The sequence below is a fragment of the Anolis carolinensis genome, chromosome 1 (assembly GCF_035594765.1).
Source record: "Anolis carolinensis isolate JA03-04 chromosome 1, rAnoCar3.1.pri, whole genome shotgun sequence".
Lineage (NCBI taxonomy): Eukaryota > Metazoa > Chordata > Lepidosauria > Squamata > Dactyloidae > Anolis > Anolis carolinensis.
This window is the reverse complement of record NC_085841.1, coordinates 163,117,358-163,144,263: the sequence shown is the minus strand read 5'-3', so window position 1 is coordinate 163,144,263 and position 26,906 is coordinate 163,117,358. Positions and strand designations below refer to the sequence as shown.

Below are 26,906 nucleotides of genomic sequence, written 5' to 3'. Positions count from 1 at the left end.
GGTATTTGGGCCTCTAATTCACAGAATCTCTAGTTAGCTTTTCCAATGGCTAGGAATTCTGGGAGCTGAAGTCCAAGACACCAGGAGGACTGCTGGTTGTGCGATTCCACTTTAGAGCAACAGAAAACAAGTCTGCCTGTTGAATTCATGGAGTCGCCATAAGTTGACATGTGAATATCTCCATCAAAGTACCTGTTAAGTAAATATTTGAATATGTTTTGGATATACAGTAGAGTCTCGTTTACCCAACATAAACGGGCTAGCAGAATGTTGGATAAGGGGGATTAAGGAAAAGCCTATTAAACGTCAAATTACATTATGATTTTACAAATTAAGTACCCAAACATGTTTTACAACAAGTCTGCCACTTGTTTGGGAGCATGGCTGCACTTGTGTTGTTATTGGGCATTGCTGCCTAGAGAAATAGCTGTGGATCTGGGTGGAAAGCAGACTACGTTAGGTAATACAGAACTTTGGATGAGCAAAGGTTGGATAAGTAAGACTCTACTGTAGTATTTAAACCACTTCTAAATAATGAGATTTATTTTTTAAAGAAATTAATATTGTTATTTAACCTCTTATGATTTGTCAACCGTGCAAGTTAAGCACCTTAAATTAAGATAGCCTGGAAAACTCACATTAGTTATTGCAATTCTGTGTGACAGTCATTTTTCTCTAACCTTTGGATGGATTGTCTGAGCAGAGTAAAACAGCATACCTTATGAGTAGGCTGGTTTACAATATTTGACTTGCTTTACGTATATATCTGTGTAACACACCAATGTGTATTACTGTACCTGTAGTAAATACTAAACATGATCTCAGAATCGTCATAAATTAGAAATGATTTGAAGGCACACAAGAACATGCTTGCTGAGGGATGCTGGAACTATGCCCACTAGGGGCAAGACCAATCAAAACCAATGTTTAAGTATATTTAGGGAAGAGAAATTAAGGAGCCATGGTAATGCACAAATGTGATCATTATAGACAAAAATATATTCATAGAGCTTCGAGAAAACTGTGGAATATAATACAGATGTAGGTATTAAGGTACTACTAGGGAGAGAATAATGTTACTACCTAATACTTAAAGGTAGCTAGCAAAAGACATGTTAGACACAAAACTAGATGTGAATGAAGATATATGTGGATTGCTGCAGAGCCATGAAGATCTTTGAAATTCTGCTTCTCCAGAAAAATGGCCACCAGCCACAAGTAGCTAAATTAAATAAGCTCAACAGTTTCAGCAAAACATTTCTACTAATAGACGTTTTAATTGAATAACAATAAAATACATTGGAGGGTTTCCAACTATTGCCTCTAACAATATGAAGTGAGACAAAAGACACACGTCTCTTACAAATATGTTCTTTAAAAAAGTGCAAATAAGGAAATGGCTCTGGCATCTGTCACATTTCAGATCTGTTAGATTTGTTAAACAGTGGTAACCAAACAATTAAAAGTGTAGTTAATTCTCAAAAACAAGGCGAAGAAGAGCAAACATATTAGAAAACAGGATAAGCCTATCATGTTTCAGTATATACTTTCACAAGGCGTGGAAATAATATTTAGAAACATTTTTTTTTAAAAAAAAAATGTGTTTCTAGAGTGTGGAAAGCCCAAGAAGAACCCTGAACTAATAAGAATTTTAAGACATGTTCTGTGTAAATATGCACAAGCATTTTTCTGCACAGAAATATAATTTTTAGCGCCAAACATTTTGGCTTTTGCACATGAGAAGCTTGTGTGAACTTTGCGTGGAATAAGTCACCAACTACAGCATGTTCTGCTCAGAAATATCATTCAGTGTGGAAAATGTTTTCTGATCAAAAAGTCCCAAATTGCAAATGTTTATCTAAAAAGACTTCTTAAGAGTCTTTCTGACAAGAGTCTTTTCCAGTTGCTACAATTCTTCTTTCCTTTGAGAGCCATATTAGCAGGAAATTACATTCCTACACCTCAATCATGACCAAAGAGATTTTGACTCTTTATAATTTGTTCAAGGAATGCCAGTAAATATAAGTACTCAGAGATTATTTTAAACTTTACTTCCATTATTTTTGTTTTGTTTTAAAGATTAAAAATGTAATTTCACTTGAGTCCCAGAAACTAATTTGTAACCACTACAACCCCTTCTCTCAAGGATACGCATACAATGAGACACAAGTACAAATACAGATTAGGTGCCCCTTATCCAAAATTCCGTCATTTTAAATCCTCCAAAATCCAAAATTGTCTACACGGGTGGCTGAAATATTAATACCTCTGCTTGCTGATAGCTCAATGTACACAACTTTTGTTTTATGCACAAAGAATTTATAAAATTACCATCAGGCTATGAGGTGTATATGAAACATAAACAAAATCAGTGTTTTAGATCTGGTCCCATTTCCAAGATATCTCATCATGTACATACATACATACATACATACATACATTCCAGAATCTGGTTGCAAGAATTTTGGGTACGGAATACTTAGCCTGTACTAAAACATGAATACTTTTAAATTAGGGCAAGGATAATATGAAATTTGAGTCCCCTCCCTTAAAACCTTTAAAAATACCTTTAAAAAGAAGTGTTCTTTTAGGTGTAGTCATTTTTGTCATAAGGCAACTATTTTCTTTATACTGTACTAGCTGTGCCTGGCCACGCGTTGCTGTGGCGTTGTCTGGTGGTGTTGGTGAGAAATTGTTGAGGTAGTGGTGGTATTGAATGTCTGTTGTATGGTTGTCTTTATGTTTAGTATGCACACTGAAGTGGATTATATGGCAGTGTGGACTGAAGATAATCCAGTTCAAAGCAGATAATATAAGATAATATAAGATTCTAAATGGGTTATATAGCTGTGTGGAAGGGCCTTGAGCCTACACTGCCATATAATCCAGTTAAAATCTGATAATCTGTGGAAGAGGCCTAAGTGAGGCCTAACTATGTCTGTCCCCTGGGCTGAGTAGGTTGCTAGGAGACCAAGTGGGTGGAGCTTAGCCTTCAAACTCGCAGCAATTGGATAAAAACTATTATTCCTCTCCCTGTAATTAGGACTTTATTATTCTTTTCCTTTTTGTTGTATCAACCTAGAGCCGTGAATGATGGGTTGTGTTATCAAATTTGAGGTTGGGGGGCCTGTAGTTTTGTTGTTTTATCCGCTGCCCTGATGCCATCACTCTTTTATATATATGTATAGATTATTACTACAGCTCAAAAATAGTTTCCACATAAAACTTTGAAAGTATTTGGATATACGGTAATATGTAAACTGCATATGCTAAGCAACATTATTTAGTGATAACATTATTCTGAGCAATGGAAACATTTCCAGGCCTAGTTTTTACAAAAAGCTCTCATTATGGTTTCTGGAGTTCTGGAGCACTGTGAATAATTCAGAAGGCACTGACACGTTTGCCCTTGGGAAGAACATCATCATGAGTTACTTGGGTAAAGAATATTAGAAATGTACCTAGCTTGTGAGTTGTTGGATTTGCTTTGCTCCGAGGTAGAAGGGGAACCATGTGCAACTCCACATCCTGCCATTCCATGGTTTCCTTAGCACAGATGCGATGAGACACATTGGTCAGCAGGTGGGTTTGCCTGGATCTCTTGACATACGCCATTCTCTATCAATACGTTTATGTGTGCTTTATCTTCAGACCCACCTGGCATCCTTTCTCCCATTGGTAAGGTACTAAGACGTGAGTACTCTTAACAAGTTCTGGGCAGTTTTGTAGTGAGAACACACTTTACAGTTGGCCAGAGGTACAATATATTGATACGTAGTTCACTGGCCAACAAGTGTATTGCTTTTGAATTGGTACATACTAACAGCTTTCACCCTGCATTCCAGAGTGTTCAGTTTCCTAATACTACTCTGAGACTGTGCAGTGAAGTGGCTCAGCCTTGAGATTACTACAACACATGAACCAATCACCTCTATTATAATATCAAGCTAAGCTGGAAAGACACTCTTGGTAGTAATGTTGTAATACAGGATATAGTAACATGTTGCAAGATGAACAAATCTTTTAAGACTACTATACAACTGTACAGTGACAAAAATATCTAGAATATTGAGATCATCCATGCATGGCCTCAACTTGTCATTAAAATATTAAATGCAATTTTGAAATTATGCTTAGATATGAAACCTAGTATTACTAGTACACTAGCATAATAATTCTTCAAATTCTAAAACAAGAGTAGGGAATGTATGTCTCTCCAAAAGTTGTTGGACTGCAACTTCCAGTTCTTACCACTAACCATGCTGTCTTGGATTGCTGGGAGTTGCAGTTCAACAGCATCTAGTAGGCCACACAACTTCCACCCCGGTTTAAAGAAATGAATTAACTGAAATCCAACGCCTGAAGTTTTAAATGAACACAAGTACCAATTACTGACATAATTCTCTTGCCTCCTGTTAATTCACCACAAAATGAGATAATGTGGTATATATTGAGACAATTGCCTAAAAGCATTTGATAGTTTTAGCTACTTTGAGTTGAAAAAGTGACAGGCAAGACGGCAAGACATAATATATTACTGCTCCAATGCCAACTTCAGAATAAACACTTTTTTTAGCTAAACAATCAATTACTCTATTAATTTTTATCGTTAGTCGCAGCAGAATTCCATTCCGCTACATATTGATGTTTCTTTTGTTATCTTTTCCTCACTTCATTTTATTAAGTTGGAATGAAGAAACACATTAATGAATAGCGCAATTATTTAAAACATATTTAACAAGCGTTAAAGAGCAATTCTCAAAGGTTCTTTGATTAGAGAGCATTCTCAAGCAAACTGTCCAAATATTTATCCTTGAGAATTTTACGGCACGAGTAAATCAATCTTTTTGTATATTCTACAGTGGTATGAATCACACATAGCAGGATTTTCTGATATAAATTAAATATGTAATATTTTGTAGGAAGTTACCACCATCATTTAGCAGAGTCACTCATTTATAAGAAAAGCTACAAAATCATCAACACCTATTTAAAAACGACTTTGGTTATATTCAACATCCCATTAATGCAATAGGACCTCCCTTGCTTCTTCTATTCCAGATCTATCATGGAAGACCAATTTTCCAGAACAAATCTGGGAGGTAAACGTGAGAAATAGGAAATCGTCTATTTTGTAAACCATGTCCATTCCAAATGTATACACACACATGGATGTAAGCCCCCATTTTAAGAGTCGTCTCCATAAGACCTCAAAAATATTTCCCTTGGGATTTAACACTAACTCCAGATATCTATCCACCAGCTTATTAATATCCAAAGGAATTCACAGGAACATTACCTACAACGTACGGTATATACTTGAGTATAAGCCGACCCAAATATAAGCCGAGGCACCTAATTTTACCACTAAAACTGGGAAAACTTATTGACTCGAGTATAAGACGAGGGTGAGAAATGCAGCAGCTACCAGTCAATTTCAAAAATAAAAATAGATACCAAAAAAATGGCATTATTTGAGGCATCAGTAGGTTAAACGTTTTTGAATATTTATATAAAACTGTAATTTAAGATAATAATAAGACTTTAATAAGATAAGTCTGTCCAACTCTGAATATCTATATACTCAAGTATAAGCTGACCTAAATAGAGGCCGGCCAGGATCCTCACTCTAGTATAATCCAAGGGGAGCTTTTTCAGCCCTAAAAAAGGGCTGAAAAACTAGGCTTATACTCAAGTATATATAGTAAGTGAAAGCATGAGTTATAGCACCTAAAATTTCTGGTACAGTAGAGTCTCACTTATCCAAGCTTCACTTATCCAAGGCAGTCTGCCTTTTAGTTTTTGTTGTAAATGTTGCAATGTTTTTGTGCTAAATTAGTAAATACAGCAATTACTACATAACATTACTGTGTATTGAACTGCTTTTTTCTGTTAATTTCTTGTAAAACATGATGTTTTGGTGCTTAATTTGTAAAATCATAATGTAATTTTATGTTTAATAGGTTTTTTCCTTAATTCCTCCTTATTATCCAAGATTTTCGCTTATCCAGTGTTCTGCCGGCCCATTTATCTTGGTTAAGTGAGACTCTACTGTATAAGCAACTTCTGGCTGCTTTGAGTTAGTACCTGACAATCACTAACAAGTCATCTAATTACATAGAAAATGTGTAGTTAGCACATGTCACTGGGAGGAGAGGGAATGAGAAATCATTAGGTACTAGAAAAGTCCCTATCATCTTCAACAAAAGGACGGAACAGCTTCAATTCTAGCATGCAAAACCAGCAATCAGACCTTGTGGCTCTTCTCATGGAAAAGCATCTTCCAACAACAGGACATCTGAGAGGAGAGGTGAGTGTGCTGGGAGAGATCGTGGTGTTGCAACTTTCCAATGGACAGAAAAGGGGAATGTCCCAGATTGTGTGAACCTGCCCAACACACACACTCAGCTGGACACACCCTTCCTCTTGTTGTCATTAGCCAGGAGGGACTTCCTCTTGTTCTTTTCATTCTTCCTCATGCTGTCTTTGCCTCTTATCCTCAACAACCTTGGTAAGAGGTTAGCTCTCTTTTCATACTCCTCCCAACCCAACACCAATCTTCCTGTAACCTCTCTTTGCACAGGTGCTGATCACCTGCAACAAGTGGGTGGAATGGAAATCAGGGTGTTTTCCTGTGATGAGTCTAACTAAGCTGTGGTATTTCTGTGCAGATTTCTGACAGCTAGTTTATGAAGCAAGTGGAGAAGCAACAGCAAAAGAAACAAAAATTCATTCTCCCCAGCGATCAAATTAGGAGAATAAAAAGAAACACAATTACAGATGGGGGAGGTCAGTTTGACAAAATACATTGAACACACTTCTGAAAATGTATTTTTGAGCTTATTCTGAAAGTGTATGTACTTGGTATACGTGCCTCTGTGTCCTCCACCAGTCAATGATTTGTTTCCAGTCTTCCTGGGTGGACTTTGAAATTCTGGTTCTTCTCTCTAAAAACACACACACCTTAAGTCTGCCCACCTTCCTAGTCATTCTGATCTCTACATTCTGGGGTTTTCTAGAAAGGATGAGATGATAACTTGTTCTTCATGCAAGAATAAATGTTAAGTTATAATATGAATAACAGAAATGGACAAGTCTTGTAGAGTTGAACATATCTATTATTTATTTATTATTTATTTACAGTATTTATATTCCGCCCTTCTCACCCCGAAGGGGACTCAGGGCGGATCACATTGCACACATATAAGGCAAACATTCAATGCCATAACATAGAACAGAGACTGTAAAGGACTATGAACGTCTAAGGCTCCTTCAGGCAGGGGGGAATCTTTTTATCCCACCGCTGCCACCAATTTGTAAAAGAGGGTAGAGTAGAAGACCCAATTAATAACGAATAGATGTCCCAAATAATAAAAGATAACTGCCACCGATTAGTGGAAATGCAGCCACCACTGTGTGGAGAGACACCTTTAGATTATAAAAGTGCTCAACCACCCAATAGCTCAGAGGAAGCATTTTACTTTATTCGGTGTTAAAATGGTAGCGCAATCGTGCTGAGGGAGTCTATAGACGACAGAGGCTTTGATGTAAAAAGAACAATATCAAGTTTATTCAGGCACAAGCTTGGTGGTTACAAAAGATGTTTCACTTAGAGGTATTCTTATTAACAGTTACAATACTAGAATGAGATGAATCAAACTCTCTAAAGTTTTTTTTTTTTTACTTAAAATAGTTAAAACTTCTTCCTCTGCTCCTTTTAAACTGTTACTTCAATGGATCTCTGTGAGTCCAGCTGGGATTGGTTCCTAAAGCCTGAAACTTGGTCTATCCAGTGACTTCAAACCACAGTCACCCCTGTGATATACTATCACAGATTCTCTGTGCCTTTCCAGGACACAGACTACATTAAATAAGTCACCAAATTTATTTGAAACCGACTCAAAATGAACAATTGAGTCTTCTTGATCCCATCAACCTGGAATCAATCTTCCCTGTGCCTCATCAGAGCACAGATTGAGGCTTCACTTTTAAAAACCTCTTCACTTCTCCTCCCCTCGGCAGATGGCTCTGTCCACATCTCCATGGCAACTGCCTCAGAGGAGAGCCACTAAATGGCTGCCATCTTACACCTACCCAACCAAACCACAAGCACATAGTTAAACACAACAAACATGAATACAAAACTCATACTTCGTTACAAGACAGAGGCAGACGCAGGCACGGGCTGGCCTCAAACTCATGAGTAATTTGTTGCAGCTGGCTGCTATCCAGCCTGTGCCACAGCCCGGCCTATCTATTCTCTCCATAATGTCTTCACAACCAAGAGGAAGACATCCTTTAGCTCAGGAACAGGTCACATGGCTTTGTTCAGGTCCAGTCTTCAGGAGTACTTTCAGGTAAGGCTGGGAAAAACCCAAAATGTATAGCTCTGGGGAGTTTCATCTGCCATTTAATGTCAACAGTGCTGGGCTAGAATTAGGACTCTTCTGTCTTCCTAGAAAGCATCTACCTGTATTCCAAGTGAATTTTGTTTTATTCTGGGTGGTTTTGTCAGTAGAGGCTTGGTGTGAGATAGGCCTATTGTTACATCCCATCCGCCTGCATGACTCCTTTTCACCCAAACACCACACAGTTGAACAATCTATATATATATAAATGTTCTGATAGTTTTTCCCTTAACTTAAACAACAAAAGTACACAACCAAAACACACCAAATTTGGTCACAAGAGACATGGTCATCCGGATTGTGTTTTTACACCAAAACCCCCCCAAGAAAAATAAAGTCCTGATTAGAGGGAGAGGAATAACTGTTTCTTTCCAATTGCTGCCAGTTAGAAGGCTAAGCTCCACCCACTTTGTCTCCTAGCAACCCATTCAGCCATTTAATGTCGCCCAGGGCCTCTTCATTCAGGCCACTTCCACGCTGCCTATAAAATACAGATTATCTGATTTGAACTGGATTATATGGCAGTGTAGACTCAAGGCCCTTCCACACAGCTATATTACCCATTTATAATCTTATATTATCTGCTTTGAACTGGATTATCTTGAGTCCACACTGCCATATAATCCACTTCAGTGTGCATTTTATACAGCTGTGTAGAAGAAGCCTCATATAATCCAGTTCTAAGCAGATAATATAAGATTATAAATATACATTAGAGTCTCACTTATCCAACATAAACACCCCGGCAGAACGTTGAATAATTGAATATGTTGGATAATAAGAAGGGATTAATGTCAAATTACGTTATGATTTTACAAATTAAGCACCAAAACATGTTATACAACAAATTTAACAGAGCAAATAGTTCAATGCGTGGTGATGCTATGTAGTAATTACTGTATTTACGAATTTAGCACCAAAACATCACAATGTATTGAAAACATTGACTATAAAAACACTGACTATTAAAAGGCTGACTGCATTGGATAATCCAGAACATTGGATAAATGAATGTTGGATAAGTGAGACTCTACTGTAATATAAAATATTTACTGTGGTATAATAATACAGAACAATATAATCTCTAACCAGGACAATAAATAAAGAGCAACACTCTGAAAGCAGGGAAATTGGGAATTCCAGAAAGGAAACGATCGGGGCCAGCTAACACTTCCCAACAAAGGATTCTCCCAGGCAGGAAGCAAACAGGCTTTGAAGCTGCAAGACCATTAAATGCTAATCAAAGTGGCTAATTGCAGCATTCATACTTGCCATACTGAGACTATTAATTGCTATTCAACCTGGCCAACCAAGGATTCTGCAAGGTAGAAAGCGGCCAGGCTCTCAAGCAGCAAGGCTATTGAGTGCTATTCAACCTGGCCAACCAAGATTTCCTCTAGATAGAAAAGCTCTGAAGTCACGAGACTACTTTGTCCCATACAACCAGGCGTAGAAAGAATGCCTTATGTAGAAAGCAGCCAGGCTTTTAAGCTGCAAGACTATTCAGTGCAATTCCATCTGGCCAAACAAGGATTCCCCTACAAAGGAAGGAGCCAGGCTTCAAAGCGGCTCTTTGATTGAAGGTGCTACTCCAGCTACTCCAGAAAACAGCTAGGCTTTGAGGCTGCAAGGCTATTCACTGATATTCCACCTGGCGAACAAATGATTCCCATAAGCCACAGCAATGAGTGGCTGGGCAAAGCTAGTAAGTAATAAGCTTATTAAGAAATGAGTATATAATAAAATGACAGTTTCAAAATTAAGCAGACAATAATCCAAAAGTCATTTCAAAATCAACAGACTAAGCAATCACAAAGGTACACTAAAAGCCAGACTGTAAAAGCATTTTTAAAGTTATATCCATAAGCCTGATATTCTTGAGTGTAACCAATAGCAGTGACCAACTGTGAATATGAATCCAAAATCCCAACAGGTAAAAACAAGAAACTGTAATCCAGGGGTTTCAACACTTAAAGCAAAACTAGATCCAAAGGCTTGAAGACTTGTGAATAATTATAATTCTAAGGCTTGGAAACTTGAACCAAGAATTGTTATCCAATAAAGAGGCCTTGATCTTAAACAGGAAAACAAGATACATTACCAAAAACCAGAATTCCTAACTTGGAGCTCCCAAGACAGGTGACTTGACCTATGAACATCCAATGTTGATCTCCCAACGAACATTATCTCAAAATGTTTAAGAATTCTAATTCCTACCCATGACATCACACTTTCTCACACCTGGGTTCCCTTTGCTTATGTTTCAGTCTCTGAGAACAACAAATTTGTCTCTGCTTCGTACGACCTCTTCGTAACTGTAATGGTTGCGTTATAGACAGCGCTCCTGTCTCCTCCACATTCCTTTCAGAGTCAATCCCGGCAGATTCTCATCAGAACCGCTTTTTGTTTCCCTACACCAGGTCTATCCGAAACAGCTCCACATCATAATGAGGACCACTTTCGTTTTCTCTCACAGAAGTAACATGCTCAGAAGTAAATTCCTCAGACTCCACCAAAAAGTCCCCCTCCTCATCCTCAGAGACTTTACAGGCCTCAACACCTATTCCTTGAATTTCTTTGCTCACAACAGAGACATATCAGCAAGAGGAAAACCTAATATCGCTTACAACATCCCCTGTCCCCAATCTGATTACTGAGCCTTTCATCCAGACTAGGCGTAGGCAAATGCTGCCCACAGTCTGTGTCCAGTTCCCTAGAGTCCTCATTGCTCATCACTGTTATTGTTTTGTTGAACCACTGTATTCCTTAGGCTATGGATATGCAACTTGGAAGGGCTAGGAGGCAGTATATATTTACATATTTACAGTAGAGTCTCACTTATCCAAGCCTCGCTTATCCAAACCTCTGGATAATCCAAGCCATTTTTGTAGTCAATGTTTTCAATATATCGTGATATTTTGGTGCTAAATTCGTAAATACAGTAATTACAACATAACATTACTGCCTATTGAACTACTTTTTCTGTCAAATTTGTTGTATAACATGATGTTTTGGTGCTTAATTTGTAAAATCATAACCTAATTTGATGTTTAATAGGCTTTTCCTTAATCCCTCCTTATTATCCAAGATATTCGCTTATCGAAGCTTCTGCCGGCCCGTTTAGCTTGGATAAGCGAGAGTCTACTGTAGTTCATTTTTATCTCAGCTTTCCCAGCATTGTGATTCTAGGTGGCTTACAATGGTTCAAACAGATACAGGGATATCTTGAGTTAAGATTTCGTTTATTCTATGACCGAGCTCTTAACTCAAATAATTCTTATCTCAAAGTGAATTTTTCAACTGAAATGCATTGAAATGCTATTCATCTGTTCCGGCCCCCCAAATCCAGTTTTTTTGTTATGTGTTTTAAAATAAAAAATGTACTTTATAAATAACAAATAATGTATAAATGCACATTCGCATAGAAAAATAAAAAGAAAGATCAACTTTAAAATGGTAGAAGTACAAAGCTGTGGCACAATGGTAGCAGCACAAAGTTGTGGCAAGGAAGCACAAAGCACAATCAAGAGGAAGAAGCATTGTTTTATTCATACTGTACCCATTTCAACCTCCCTTTCCCTCTTGCTCCCCCCCTCTCTATGAAGCCAAACACACCAGGAATAAAAACCACACAAAATCAACTAATCCAAAATACCTCAAAGCGGACAATAGCAAAGCAGACAGCAATTTCCCAAAGCGGACAAGAGCTTGAGGCAAGGAAGAACTGCTGCTCCCTTGAAATTCTAAAGCCCTGTACTCTCGCTCAAGTGCTTCCATTGGCACTAGTTCTTAACTCAAAATTTTGCTCATATGTCAAAGCAAAAGTAAGGTGGTGACTCTTAACTCAAACACTCTTAAGTTGAGATGCTCTTAAGTTGAGGTTCCACTGTACAGATAAAAGCATATCATAGAAATACAGTTTAAATACGAATATCAGTAGTTCTAAAGCCAATTGAAAAATACACCCATGAAAAAACAAGAAATAAAAACAAATCAATATCCTGTTGAAAGCTGATACCCAAAGGCCTGCTGGAAAAAGAAAACCTCATCTGCCAACGAGAGATAGCAAAGGAAGGATCCAATTTAGGAATTCTGCATAAAGTTTTATGTATTTTAATATATTTAATGGTTTTATTGCTTTAACTATGCATTTTAATATTTCTATGTTTAATTCAATTTTAAAGTTTTTAGATTTTAAGTTATATATGGTATTGCTTTTATTGTTAAGTCACTTTGGGTCTCTTTTTAGAGAGATAGAGTGGGGTAGTAGCAGGGCCATAGACAGAAAAATCTTTCCGTGGGGGTGGGGTGGGGGGACGCCGACGCCGACTTTTTTTTAGCGAAGCATGAAGAGTATTTCCATAATGCAAAATAATCTAGAAATCAGGCTCTATCAATAAACTTCAGTGGACACTCAAGACAGTGGACACTCATGGGGATTTGGTTAACCAGTTAAAATTCTTGAGAAAGTGAAAAAAACTGATTTTGGGGGGGGGGGGTTGAACTCCTACACCCCCCCCCCCCCGCTATAGCCCTGGGTAGTAGTAATAGTAGTAATAATAATAATAATATTCTGGAGAGCCTGATCCAATCAAGCCCTGCCCAGAACAAGTTAAGGGGTACAGATAGGATGCAGTAACAGAAATAAAAGCAGACACAGCTTAATTGGTAATTGGTCTCTGAATAGACACAGAACATAATTTGCTCCTAAGGTTACTAGATTTCCTAAACAGCGCACCAGCATTCCCTTTCCTAGGACCAAGATAAAGAGATTCCCTAAAAGGTAGGGGACATATACTCTAGCAGAACTGACTGTAGAGAAGAAAAGGTGAGGTTTAGAGGTCATGAAGGTTTCTTTTAATCCCTCTCCTGGTTTCTTCTCTAGGTCTGAAAGAGAGAAAGCATTCATGTTCCCCAGAAGAACTGTCCTTATCAATAAAGACACTGCCATCGCCTAACACCAGATGCACACATTTTGGGGTTATGCTTTCTCTACCCTTTACAGCTTTTCTATAGGGCCTCTTTAAGGATTTAAAGAAACTCAAGCTGAGGAAAAGGCCTATCACTCTAGCCCAGAGTTTCTCAAAGTGTGCTCCTCCAGATGTTTTGGACTTCAGCTCTCACAATTCCTAACAGCTGGTAAGCTAGCTGGAATCTCTGGGAGCTCCAAAACATCTGGAGCACAGTTTGAGATACAAACAAACAAAACACCTCAGATTGGCTGAAAGTTCACTTCTGGTTTTGAGAATGGGCATTCTGCCTGTCTAGTATTCAAACCTGTTATCTAGCCAAAAAAGCTCACAAAAAAGCTCTTACCTTATAAAGCGAATAATACAGAAGTCCTTGCCCATATGCTTATAACTTATAAGCATTCTTTTCCAGGGAAAAGAAATGTAGAGAGAAGAAGGGGTAAAATTAAGTCCAACTGTTATAAAGAATCAACTAGAGGGTATAGCAGATGAGTTATGTGAAAACAGACACTATAGCTGTAGTAACAGACCACACATGGTATTTGCTACTGACAAACGTATGCACTACCATTGCCCACCAAGCCCATTAACTAAGCATGCAATATTGCTTAAGGGGGGTCCTGAGACAAATCCATAAGGTGTCCTGTTCTTGTATACTTGCAGTTGAGCTACTTCTGCCATTTTGAATTGAATTTTTCTCTGCAGGCATTTTTTCTGTAGTGGCATACCATATTGTAAGACCAAGCCTCTATATTATTTAGACTGATTGTTCTTAATCATAGCAGAAATTAGAAAGTGTATATGACCTTGGTCACTTCTACATTGCTATGAAGATAGGTAAAGAAGTTCCAATTTTAACACAGAAATTGTGTTGGTCTTAATAACCAAACAAAATTTAATGTTGTCTGATGAATGGCCTATAGGGAAGTAAACTTCATTTCACGTTACACTAAACCTCATCAGCATATTCTGTGAAGTCAGTAATGGTACCATTCTCAGCTGAGAGCTCAAAAAAGCCTTGGAAGAGGGAACATGGGCCTGATCTGTTCCTCTTCCTTCCTTACATTTCTCAGTACTGAACAGTACTTCAGAGGTACATCCAGGCTCTGCAGGTTGATGTATGTATTCATACTACATGACCGATATGTTGACTTCCCAGAATGAACATGAAGAGGGGAGATCTTCCAGAGAGGTTTGTCCTTTGAATTGTATCTAAAGAATACAGCACGATGAAGGCTTCTGCCACCCACCTGAATCTGAGTTTGAGACACACCCCACGCACCATTCATGTACTTTGACAACTCTGGTTGCAACATCTCTTCTCTCCCATCTTCCTTTTTCTGTAATTGCAGTCCACTACAGTGTGGTCTAAAATAGGCACCAGCTGAAATAACTGACGATATTGCATTGGAGAACTGTAAGGGTTCTGCTGTAAACACCTGAGCAGCAAACTTTGCTGCAATTGGTGGGGAGGTGATGGTGCACATATTCAGCACTGACTAATTCTGGGAGGGTCAGGGTAGGAAGAGATTGGAACATGCAGTTCAGCAGACAAGTAGTGTGACTTATGATTGCCAGAGGGAAAATGTTCTCTTGCTATAGTGTGTGATGTTTTTATGTAGTCCTGTGCAATGCCAACAAGGTCACAAGCAACAATTGTGTTACTAGAGTACCGACTTTTCTGGAAAGCTGGGTGTTTTTATATGTGCTCACACACACAGGAGAAAAATGAATGAAGTAAGACAATTAGAAGGGCACAAATGGCACAAAGGGGATAGGAGAGAGGGAATAGAGTATTTACATTTGGCTTGCTCTCTTAAATAATTTCAGTTTCCAGACAAAACTGTTCCCAAGTCCTGAGGGAAAAGTAAATAATTATTTAGTATGCATTTATTTGTGTGCACCAAAATCTGCCCTGGTGTAACACTAATCTAAGGGTATTTAGGGACCTCATCAGATGGTCTTCGGGCTCCGTTTCTGCGAACCCAGGAAACAGAGCCTCAAGGGACTCCCACAGAGGCCATCAGACAATTTAAGGGCACTTCTAGTGGGACTCCATGGCACTCTGTTTCCTAAGTGCATGGAAACGGAGCTCGAAGACTGTCTTCCCAATCTTATTCTTGATAAACTGTCCTTACTTCCAATAGACTGTAATTTCAAGAGATATTGTATACACTTGATGTCATCAACACAGGATCTCAAAGAATCAAAAGAACTTTTGGTCAAGGTTTTTCTTCTAGAATAAGCATTTCAATACCTGTGAAGTCTTAAGATATATTAACAAATATTATTTTGCAAAGATTGAATGTGTTTATACTATGTTGGTTGCCACATCAAATTGGAGTCTTCAGAAACTGTTTAAATAGTGGAGACTACTTGATATGTTTTGACTATAGTCCACATTTAAGCCTTGATGATTACAGTTTCCTTTAAACATTACAGTCTGGAAGATACTACTGTGTATTACAACAGTTGACTGTAATTGTTATTTTCATAATTGTTGTTAACTCTCAGGTGAATATTGTATGTACATGATGTCTAAATTACATATTGCATTTTATGTTTTGAACCTTTATAGTATTTGCTTATCTTTTTGACATAGAAAGAAGATAGCTCTGTACTCAAAAAGGCCTGACTATTTCTGTGGCCTTTGCATGATACTCTAATGTACATACCTCTTTTTATGTTTTGAACCTTTATAGTGTTTGCTTATCTCTTCGACATATCTGAATACTGGCAAAGATGGGAGGGAACAGAGTAACGTCGTCTCCCCCCCCCCCCCCCGCCTGTCTGATGAGGTCCTAGGTGACATATGGAAAAGGCTTGGTATATGGAGAGATGGAAGACCAAATAAGACTACTGGTTTGTCTCGTCGTATATAAAGCAACAAGTCAGTCTCTAGCTGACAACATCCTTCTGTAGTTTGTACAGCACTTTAGGATTAAACTGATTGTGGTACTGAAGGTTATTTTTCCCCTGTAGTTTTCTGAATCTGAAGAATTTTCTGAACAACTGCAGTTGTCTCATCACCTACATAAATATCTACTCTTTCTTTTAGTTTTGCCAAGCCCTAAACACAAATTACATCACCTGAGAGCAAGCTCCACCTGTAATTATAACGCAAGAGAATTTTTGCCAGCTTTGAACATGCCCACTGTAAGTTATGTTGTAAGACACACAACAATCCTCAAGAAAGATAATAGGTGTGAAAGAGCAGCTCAACATGGGAGCATAAGCAAATTTCATGGTGAAGATCAAAAAATAAACATCTAATTTTCATGCTTTATACCAGAGATGGGGAACTTATGGACCTTTAGACACTGCTGAACTCCAATACTCATCAGCCTCTAGCTCAGTGGTTATTAACCTGTGGTTCAAACACCCCAGATGTTTTGGCCTTCAACTCCCAGAAATCCTACCAGCTGGCCAAAACACCTGGGGACCCACAGGTTGAGAACCACTGCTCTAGCTAGTCTTGCTAATAGTGAGGTATTATAAGAATAGTAGTGCGGCATTTGGAGGGCAGAAGGCTTCCAACTCCAGCCTTATACAAATCTACAGTGTCATTATATTTAGAATAATATATAAAGTTTCTCAAAAATGCAAGTACAGAGCTGAAATAAACAATGAAAGACAAAATCATGACAATAGAGGGATTGGAACATCTCCCCATGACAAGAGGCTGAAGCAATTGTGGACAAATACTGTTGGACTGCAAATCATAGTATTTTTCACCATTGGCTACACAGGCTATGGATGCAGTTCAATTATATGAAAATTCTCATCCTAACCTGAAGCATCTGGGGCTTTCAGTAGGAAAAAAAATAACCAAGTAAGATGCATATATTATGAGAATTTTAAAAATTACATCTCAACTTAAGAGATTAATTTGTCTTTCTTGTAACACCAGTACAAGGACTAGAAATGTAGTTCAAGGGAATTGACTGACAACAGATTCAAGGTAATTATTGTATCACAGAACTCATGAAGGACTAATGTCCACCAAGGAGGAATTATGAAAATTTATGATGGATAAGTATATTATCAGGTTGCAGAAATGATGGTTAAACAGAAACAAGAACACTTTTGCATAATATTTACTGGGTAGCACACAGTGTAGAGACGACTACCGCCTTCAGGTCCAGCTAGTAGGCTTTCTAGAGTAATCCTGGTTTAAAGCCCAGTTTACCAGGTCAGCTTTTTGTGCTCTGGTTAGAAAAAGCTGTCTTTTCACTCTTTCTGCAAATGCCTTTTGCTTCGATTAAGATGCATATCTGGAAAAGACTGGATACTCTTTCAAGTGTTTGCAGTCCAATAAAGCAATTAAATATACCATAGGGAGTACACATTTTTATTATATGAACAGCCGGGTTAGACTTAGTTTTGATGATCAAAGAAGGGAAAAATAACAGACATTCATTTCTAGAATGATTCTGTTTTGTTTGTTTTTAAGACCATTCCATAGAAAATAAATTAAGGTGGCAAGGACTCAAGGTAGTTTTCAAGGACAGTCATGTTAAATGGCGCACAATGGCAGCTGATGCTACACATAAATAATAAGGCATAGAAACCAACAAATGCATTTATGAAGGAGGAATTGATATGGAGTAGCTGTATTTTTCAAAGGAATAAGAAAACAAAAAGAAGAAAAGAACTGAAAACAAAATACAGGCAGTCCCCAAGTTACAAACAAGATAGGTTCTGTAGGTTTGTTCTTAAGTTGAATTTGCTTGTAAGCCAGAAAAGGTATATTTTAAAAGTGTAACTCCAGCCAAAAATATGTATTTTTACGTTTTGGATAGCATGAGGAAGGGTTAACATCCCTGTGGTGTTTGTTTTGCTGTCTGTGCCCCAGTTCAGAAGATTTCACCTCACTTTCTGTCCCTGTGATACAGTACTTGAAACTTGGCTTGTTGTGGAAACAAGGATTGATGATAAAGTTTCAGGGGAGATAGCTTTTCCCCATGAAAACTCTTCCAGGAGTGAACTTACCTTCTGAAGGGTAGATTTCTCTCAGTTTCTGTTGTCTCACCCCCATTTGTAACAATGAGTTGTTTGTATGTAAGTCGGATGTTTATACACGTAATTATATATATAATTGCCCAAAGCATTGGAGAAGACAATATTGCTTTGTCAGGGACAAAATGATGAAAAATCCCTATGTATGATTATGATTATTATCATTATGATCATTACTTAGAAAGGTCTTTCTAAATGGATGTACCATAGGGTATAAATATATTGGTTTGCCCTTGACAAAGAAACATTGTTTTCTGAAAAATATCAGGTAATTTTAATGAATATACACTGCAATATGGAGCCCCTGGTGGGGCAGCGGGTTAAACCACTGAGCTGCTGAACTTGCTGACCAAAAGGTCAGTGGTTCAAATCCAGGGAGCGGGTTGAACTCTCGCTGTTAGCCCCAGCATTTGTCAACCTAGCAGTTCGAAAACATTCAAATGTGAGTAGATCAAGAGGTACCGCTCCAGAGGAAAGATAATGGCGCTCCATGCAGTCATGCCGGCCACATGACCTTGGAGGTGTCTACAGTCAACGCCAGCTCTTTGGCTTAGAAATGAAGATGAGCATCAACCCTCAGTTGGACCCGACTAGACTTAATGTCAGGGGGAAACCTTTACCTTTACCTTACACTGCAATATATTTGAGGATTACATTTTTCTCTTGAAATTATTTAGCAGTTTAGGACTATAAAGCAATAATAAGCAGTTACACTGCATCTTTATTCAGAGTTTTTCAGAACTGTAAAATACACTTTTCTCAGGTACAATATAAGGAAGTTGATACCTCTCTAAACAACAGCTTTTCCCAGATGAAAGTAGCAGCCAGACCGACTACCTTGGCAAACCCTGCCTCCACTTCCAAAGGACTCTCTACCTTGCTGCTCCATGTCTACAACTGTGCAGCTGGTAAAAAAGAGAGGAAGCAGTGGCCTCTGACCTCCAGCATAAGTACACTAAGAGAAACAGTTGTGTCAGAATCATCCAATAAAATCTTTGCCAGCAGCTTTCTTGAATATTTATTTCTGATATATGATAGGTAACAGCCTGTTTCATTTGAAATAATAAATTTTGCAATCAAATATCTAAAAAACCAGCTGGAACTAAAAGAGTTGACTTTGGGTCAAATTGTGACCAATTCATGACTGAGGCTTCATTATCAAGTTTCATGTACACTGCCATCTCTGATGATAAATTACAATGTAAAAATTGATGAAACACTGGATTATTCAATCTGGCTTTACTGCAATTGTAACAGGAAAACTGTGGGTTCTGGCAAAAGTGTAAAATCTAAAACATATGCGTGTATGCAGGCACACACCAAGGAAAGGAGGAATAACAAATCACAAAAGTGTACAATATAATTACAAAATACATAATCTAAATAATTTGCAAAAAAATCTTACACTATACTAAAAAGCAAACTGATCAAAACATACAAGATTATAAATGATCAAACTAAAATTCCAAAAACATTTGGGAAATGAAGAAGTTTTCAGCTGACATTTAAAAACAATGAAGAAGTTCAGCAATTTAAAGCCATTGGCTGTGGCATTAGTGATAAACACTACGAGGTATCTACTTAAACTATTAGTAGCCTTTACTTGCTCTGCTTTTTAGCACAATGGAATTTGGTAAAGCAATTTAGCAAACTCCAAATCCACAGCAGACTACTGTACACTGGGCCCTCCAGACCCGCAGGATCTGGATCTCCAATTTCTAGAAACCATGGATTGTCATGTGTTTTTTATATTTGTGGGGGGTTAAAAATGGCCCTTTGCAGAAATGGCTGACCCACTGTATTTGTTGGGAAATACTTCTTCATGTAGACGAAACCCTTAAATTAAGTTCTAGCCATTATTAATGCAATGAAAACAAGAATGTATTTCAACAAGATGTTGAGAGACATCACCCATAACCCAAATTTTATTTAGTATTCTGGCAGATCTGGAACATAAACCTAAGATCCTGGGTGAGATGTATTTGGAGGAGGGCAGACCCGAAAGGAATTCCTTGCTGTGTTAATAGGACCAGAAGGCTGCTTAACCCGAAAGCCTTTTATGGCCCCTTCCACATAGCTGTATAAAATCCACATTGAACTGGATTATATGGTAATGTGGACAGATAATCCAATCCAGAGTAGATATTGTGGGTTATATGGCTTGATATTCTGGGTTATATGACTGTGTGGAAGGGCCCTATGTGAGACCATTGAAGGACTGGTGCCAGTCAGAGCAGAATACACAGTACTGGACAGACAGCTAAAATAACTTGGTTTCATAAAAAGCTGCTTCATATGTTGGAACTGGCAATACCAAACCACTAAAATTTTGATAGCTATATTTAATGTGAAAAATGCCCTGTAACAGAACTACCAGCACTGAAATTCAGGTTTTCTTTAAAGCATTTTTTTACACGAAGCCACACATGGGGACCCTTTCATAACCAACAGTGATGCCTCAATGGTATGGAATGTCCTTATCCATACAAGTCTCCATTTTTCATATACAGGTAGTCCCCAGGTTACAAACAAGAAAGTTTATGCAGGTTTGTTCTTAAGTTGAACTTGTATGTAAGCCGGAACAGGTACATTTTTTCAGTGCAACTTCAGCTGTGTGTGTGTGTGTGAGAGAGAGCACTTACATAGCTAACACGCCTATGTTTTCCTGTATGTGCCCCTTTGCAAAAGATTTCACTATACTTTCTGTCCCTGTGAGAACTGAATTTTGAAAAATTTGGCTTGTTGTGGAAACAAGGATTGATGACAAAGCTTCAGTGGAGACCCCTCCCCCAATAACTCTTTCAGGAGTGAATTTCCCTTCCTAGGGGTAGATACCTCTCACTTCCTGCTGTCTCACCCCCATTCTTAACTATGAATAGTTTCTAGGGCTCCTTCTACACTGCCATATAATCCAGATTTTATACTTATTTATTTATGCAATGTTTTTGATAAAGAAAAAGTATAATCCAGATTATCAAAGCGGATAATCCACATTATCTGCTTTGAACTGCATTATGTGAGTCTACACTGCCATATAATTCAGTTTCAAAGCAGATAATCTGGGTTTTATATGGCAGTGTAGAAAGGGCCTAAGTCAGATGTTTGTGAGTTAGGGACTACCTGTAAAATAAAACATACAGAATGCACAAAAAGCAAGTGAATAACAGGTGCATGATACAATAAAAGGACAGAACTAAAGAAATCCAAACACATCAAAATTCAAATCAGTCATTTCCCATTCATAATTTCTCCCCGGATATCCAACAGACCCAACAGGGAGTTGCATTATCTTACAAGCATTACAGCTTACCTCGGGTGAGATATCACTTTGAAAAACTCTATAAATTCACTTTTGAATGGGTAGGCTTAGAGAGAAATGAAGGAGGAAAAACAACACAAAAATTGTGTACTTGCCAAGGCCAAACTATGTAAGTCAGTGCTTTCAAAACTCATCCACCACCACAGACGGAGCTACATAGCTAAGAGACCAGGAAGCTGGGTGGCACAGCCAATGAAATTCCAAACATACTTTCAACAAGGATCACTTTCCTCTCAGAGAACGGTGACAGTATTCTTTCTTTCAGCTAATGAATACTTCATCCAATCACACTGCTCTAATCACCATACTATAATTACATACATCCTCAAATTTAATAAGTCTGAGGAATTGATGCACCAACCCATTGTCTGAATCTGGGGCAAACCTCCAAGTTATGAGAATGTTTTGGATACAGTTAAAGAAACAAAATATTTTTAGAGAATGAGACCATCTTATGCACATCTGTTTTGTAGTTTCAGTGGGGCAAAGAGAGCATCTCTTTTATATTCCAGGTAGGCAGTTTAGTTTGTGTATGACACTGTTTGAAAAGTATCCAAGTCTTCGGTATAGGAACATTTACAATAGTACTCCTATTAAAAGCACACTCTAATGACTTATAACAACACATATAAAATACTAATGTAGTAAATGTTATTTTTATGAGCTATTTCTCTTTTACACTGTGTTTTTCTCTCACAAGTTTTCCTCCATCATCCACCTTGGAACTACTTTTGGAAGATGAACTAAACTTCATGCTTTGGGAGGTGTTCCTCCCAGCTTGGAGGAGTCAGACATGCCCCTTTCTGTAGGTTACACAAGTATTCTCTCATTTCATACCATGCAAGCAGGTGCCACCCACATACACTCCTTGGGTCAGGTCCTGCATGGAACTACTTAAATGTTTAGCAATGCATGCCAGTTGTGATAGGAAGACTCAAGATAGGAAATTCTTGTATGGAACGTTTCCCATGTTTGCACAACTCAGTCAACAGCTGTTTTAGCACCACACAATACTTAACCCCTAAGAAAACGGAAAACACAAATAGAATCTGACAAAGCAGAACTGACTTATGAAATTTTTTATTCATTCAGTCAAGAGCAGTGTTCAAAATGTTGTAGTTAATCAATTTCTATTGCTTTCTAGTTCTGATTTAGAGTCTGATAAAGAAGTCAGCGGAGCTGTGAAACCTCGCATAATGGGTTTTGTGCAGATTATTTGGCCAATAAAGGTATCACTATTTTGTGTGTTTTGGATTCTACACTAAAGAGTTGTAGCTCCATCCCGCTTTTAACTATCATGGCTCCAGCCTATGCAGACCTGGAATTCAGTGAGGCACCTAGAATTCTTTCTCACTATGAATTCTTTTCTACACTCTTTGAACAATCACAACAGAGTTCTTTCCCATACAGTTCTAGCTACTTCACCAAACTCCAAATCCACAAACTTTCAATTCCTGAGGATGGACCCATAACAATTAAAGTGTTATTATCAAACTGTTATAACCATATGAAAAGTGAAAATCCAGTTTCATTTGACCCTAAAGGGCTACAGAGCTCAGTGGCAGAGCACATGCTTTGTCCCAAATTCAATTCCTGAATAGCTCAAGATAGGATAGAATCTACACCAATATTTTCAGACTTTCCAAACTTTGGGCTCACCTTAAGCCCAAACTTTTGAGGTCCCTTCCACACAGCTGTATAAAATCCACATTGAACTGGATTATATGGCAGTGTTGACTCAGATAACCCAGTTCAAAGCAGGTATTGTGGATTATCTGCCTTGATATTCTGGGTTATATGGCTGTCTGGAAGGGCCCTGTGATCTCCTTCTTAATTCTTGTACCACAGTTTTTTTCCAGTTGAATAAGTTGATTATCTCTTATCCAAAATTCTTGGGACCCTCTTAAAGATGGTAGCCAAGTTTCAACATTAACTTCACTTTCATATACACATAGCCTGAAGGTAATTTTAGGGACAATATGTGCAATAATTTTGTGCATGAAAGTTTGCGTCCATTGAAACAGCAGAAAGCAAAGTGATCATTTTCTTTGCCATCCACAAGGGCAATTTTGGAATGTTTCCAGGATTCGAGATAAGGAATACTCAACCCACACTACTGTCTGCTGTGACTCATTTGCGGTTAGGTGGAGACCCATTCAACCAGCTGAAGATCGATGGGTGTAAATACAAAAGCGATGTAGGCCAGTAATCTGAATTGGGGCCCTTCCACACAGCCATGTAACCAAGAATATCAAGGAAGAATAACCCACAATATCTGCTTTGAACTGGACTATCTGAGTCCTCATTGCCATATATCCCAGTTCAAAGCAGATAATGTGGGATTTTATTCAGCTGTGTAGAAGGGGTATCAGTCTAAAACAGAAGTGGCAGATTTGTGGCCCTCTGGATGTTTGGGCCTCCAACTCCCAGAAGTTGTCCAATGGCCTGTTTCACTGACAGATAGCATGTCAGGAAGCGTTTGAGAGTCAACAGGGATCTGAATTTGAGGAAGATCAAGTGAAGAAGGCTCAATATATAGTCTAATGTGCCAGAAAACTGTGAGGGCCCTTACACACAGCTATATAATCCAGAATATTATTCCAGAACTATAATCCAGTTCAATGTGGATTTTATACAGCTGTGTGGAGGAGGCCTGAGCAGGAAGTGTGGGGGGAGCAACACACATACAAAGTGGCTCCATTTTGGAAACTACAGGACCTCCATGTATCATTGATGAGAAACTGAGGCCCCTTCCACACAGCTGAATAAAATCCCGCACTATCTGCTTTGTACTGGGATATATGGCAGTGTGGACTCAGATAACACAGTTCAAATAAGATATTATAGGTTATTCCGGCTTGATATTCTGGGTTAGTTGGCTGTGTGGAACGGCCCGGAGGAAAAGGGCCAAGGAGGGGACTTAAGTCCCTTCCACACAGCTGAATAAAATCCCACATTATCTGCTTTGAACTGGGATGTAAGGCAGTGTGGACTCAGATAGTCCAGTTCAAAGCAGATATTGTGAGATTTTCTGTCTTGATATTCTGGGGGCCCTTCAACACAGTCATAACCCAGGATATCAAGGTAGATAATTCAGTTCAAAGCAGATATTGTGGGATTTTCTGTCTTGATATTCTGGATTATATGACTGTGTGGAAGGGCCCTTAGGTGCCCATAATTTTGAGGAAGATGCTTTACATGTGTTAAATAATAATAAAAATAAGAATATAAACAATATACGACATTATCTTTCAATGAACATGAAGGGGGGGGGGATGTGGGGGCCCTTCCATACAACCCTATAACCCAGAAGATCAAGGCAGGAAATCCCACAATATCTGCTTTGAACTGCGTTATCTGAGTCCACACTGCCATATATCCCAATTCATAGCAGATATTGTAGGATTTTCTGCCTTGATATTCTGGGGTATATGGCTGTGTGGAAGGGCCCTGGTTATCTGAGTCCAGACTGCCATATATCCCAGTTCAAATCAGATATTGTGGGATTTTCTACCTTGATCTTCTGGGTCACAGGGCTGTGTGGAAGGGCCCTGGGAGAGGCAGGTGCGAGAGGCTCGCGCTCATCCAGAGCGACGCAATGAGCAGGAAATCCCACAATATCTGCTTTGAACTGCGTTATCTGAGTCCACACTGCCATATATCCCAATTCATAGCAGATATTGTAGGATTTTCTGCCTTGATATTCTGGGGTATATGGCTGTGTGGAAGGGCCCTGGTTATCTGAGTCCAGACTGCCATATATCCCAGTTCAAATCAGATATTGTGGGATTTTCTACCTTGATCTTCTGGGTCACAGGGCTGTGTGGAAGGGCCCTGGGAGAGGCAGGTGCGAGAGGCTCGCGCTCATCCAGAGCGACGCAATGAATGGATGGATGGATGGAAGGAAGGAAGTTGACCGGCTTACCTTGCTTTGGCCTTTGGCCACGAACCCGTTCTTCCTGGGGGCGTCCCTGGCGAGGCAGGGCCCCCCGTTGTGGCGGGGCGGCAGGTGCCCATTGGCGAGGCCATTCGGCGTCTTGGCAGCCATGGCTCCGAAGGCGGCCCTCAGCGGGAGGAGGGCCCGGGACCTCCTCACTGTTCCCCGGGAAAGGAAGGAAGCAAGGGACCGCGCGGCGAGGAATGGATGGAGGCAGCCTCCCTTCAGCATGCAACTGGTCCGTCTGGCTCGTCGAGGAGGGCTATCGCGGCGCAGATCTGAGCCCAAAGAGGAGGAGGAGGAGAGGAGGAGGCTTCAACAACCCAGGAGCAGAAGGGTCCGCAAGACCATGCTTCTTGGGACCCCGTTGGAGGATCCGCGTCGGGGCTAGATCCTGAGGAGGAGGAGGAGGAGGAGGGAGAAGGGAAGCTCCTGGCAAGGCGGGGACCTAAGGAGAGGCCCGGCCGCCCTCGACGCCCCCGGCCAAGGGCAGCTCCGAGAGGCGGCGGAACGCACCGCGAAGACCGGTTACAAATTGCATCACAGGAGTGCAAGCCTCCTCTCCCGGCAATTGGGGGGCAGGGAGGGGGGTGGAATGAAAGCACAAACCCGGCGCAATTAAGCGGCAGTCGTGATCATCAGGCCCAAGCAACCTGCCCTGAACAGCGTCAGGGGCTTGGAAGATTATCGCCAGGGCTTTTTTAAAAAGCGCGGGAAGATGCAAAGGCCTGTCGTTTGTGGCCACACTTCTCACAAGTAGGGCGGGTTGGCCCCGCTTTTAAGGGCCACCGCTCTTTGGCGATTATTACCACAGGACAGCGTCCAAGAGGGGCCACCTCAGGCCCCTTCTACGCTGCCATATAAAATGTCACATAATGAACAGGATTCAATAGACAGAGGCCCTTTCCACACAGCTGAATAAAATCCCACTATATCTCCTTTGAACTGGAATATATGGCAGTGTGGACTCAGATAATCCAGATCAAAACAGAGATTGTGGGATTTTCTGCCTTGATATTCTAGGTTATATGGCTGTGTGGAAGGGCCCTGAGGAAGTTGACTTAAAGTCTATGGCCCGACACTGCCATATAAAGCGGTGTAGATGGGCCTATGCAGTGTAGTTAGGCCCCTTCCACACAGCTTTATAAAATCCATTTTGAATTGGATTATATGATAGTGCGGACTAAGGGCCCTTTCACACAACCATATAATCCAGAATAACAAGGCAGATAATGCACAATATCTGCTTTGAA

The 26,906-nt window shown here is 39.4% G+C and overlaps 1 protein-coding gene across 1 annotated transcript in view; it reads right to left on the bottom strand.

Moving 5' to 3' along the window:
• sptlc3 (serine palmitoyltransferase long chain base subunit 3) overlaps window positions 1-26,351 on the bottom strand; it is a 96,782-nt gene extending 70,431 nt beyond the window's left edge. The window contains exon 1 of the mRNA XM_008115103.3: window positions 25,642-26,351. Coding sequence (XP_008113310.3) covers window positions 25,642-25,884 — 243 coding nt within the window. The 5' untranslated portion in view covers window positions 25,885-26,351. The remainder of the gene's footprint in view (window positions 1-25,641) is intronic.
• Window positions 26,352-26,906: the final 555 nt, after the last annotated feature.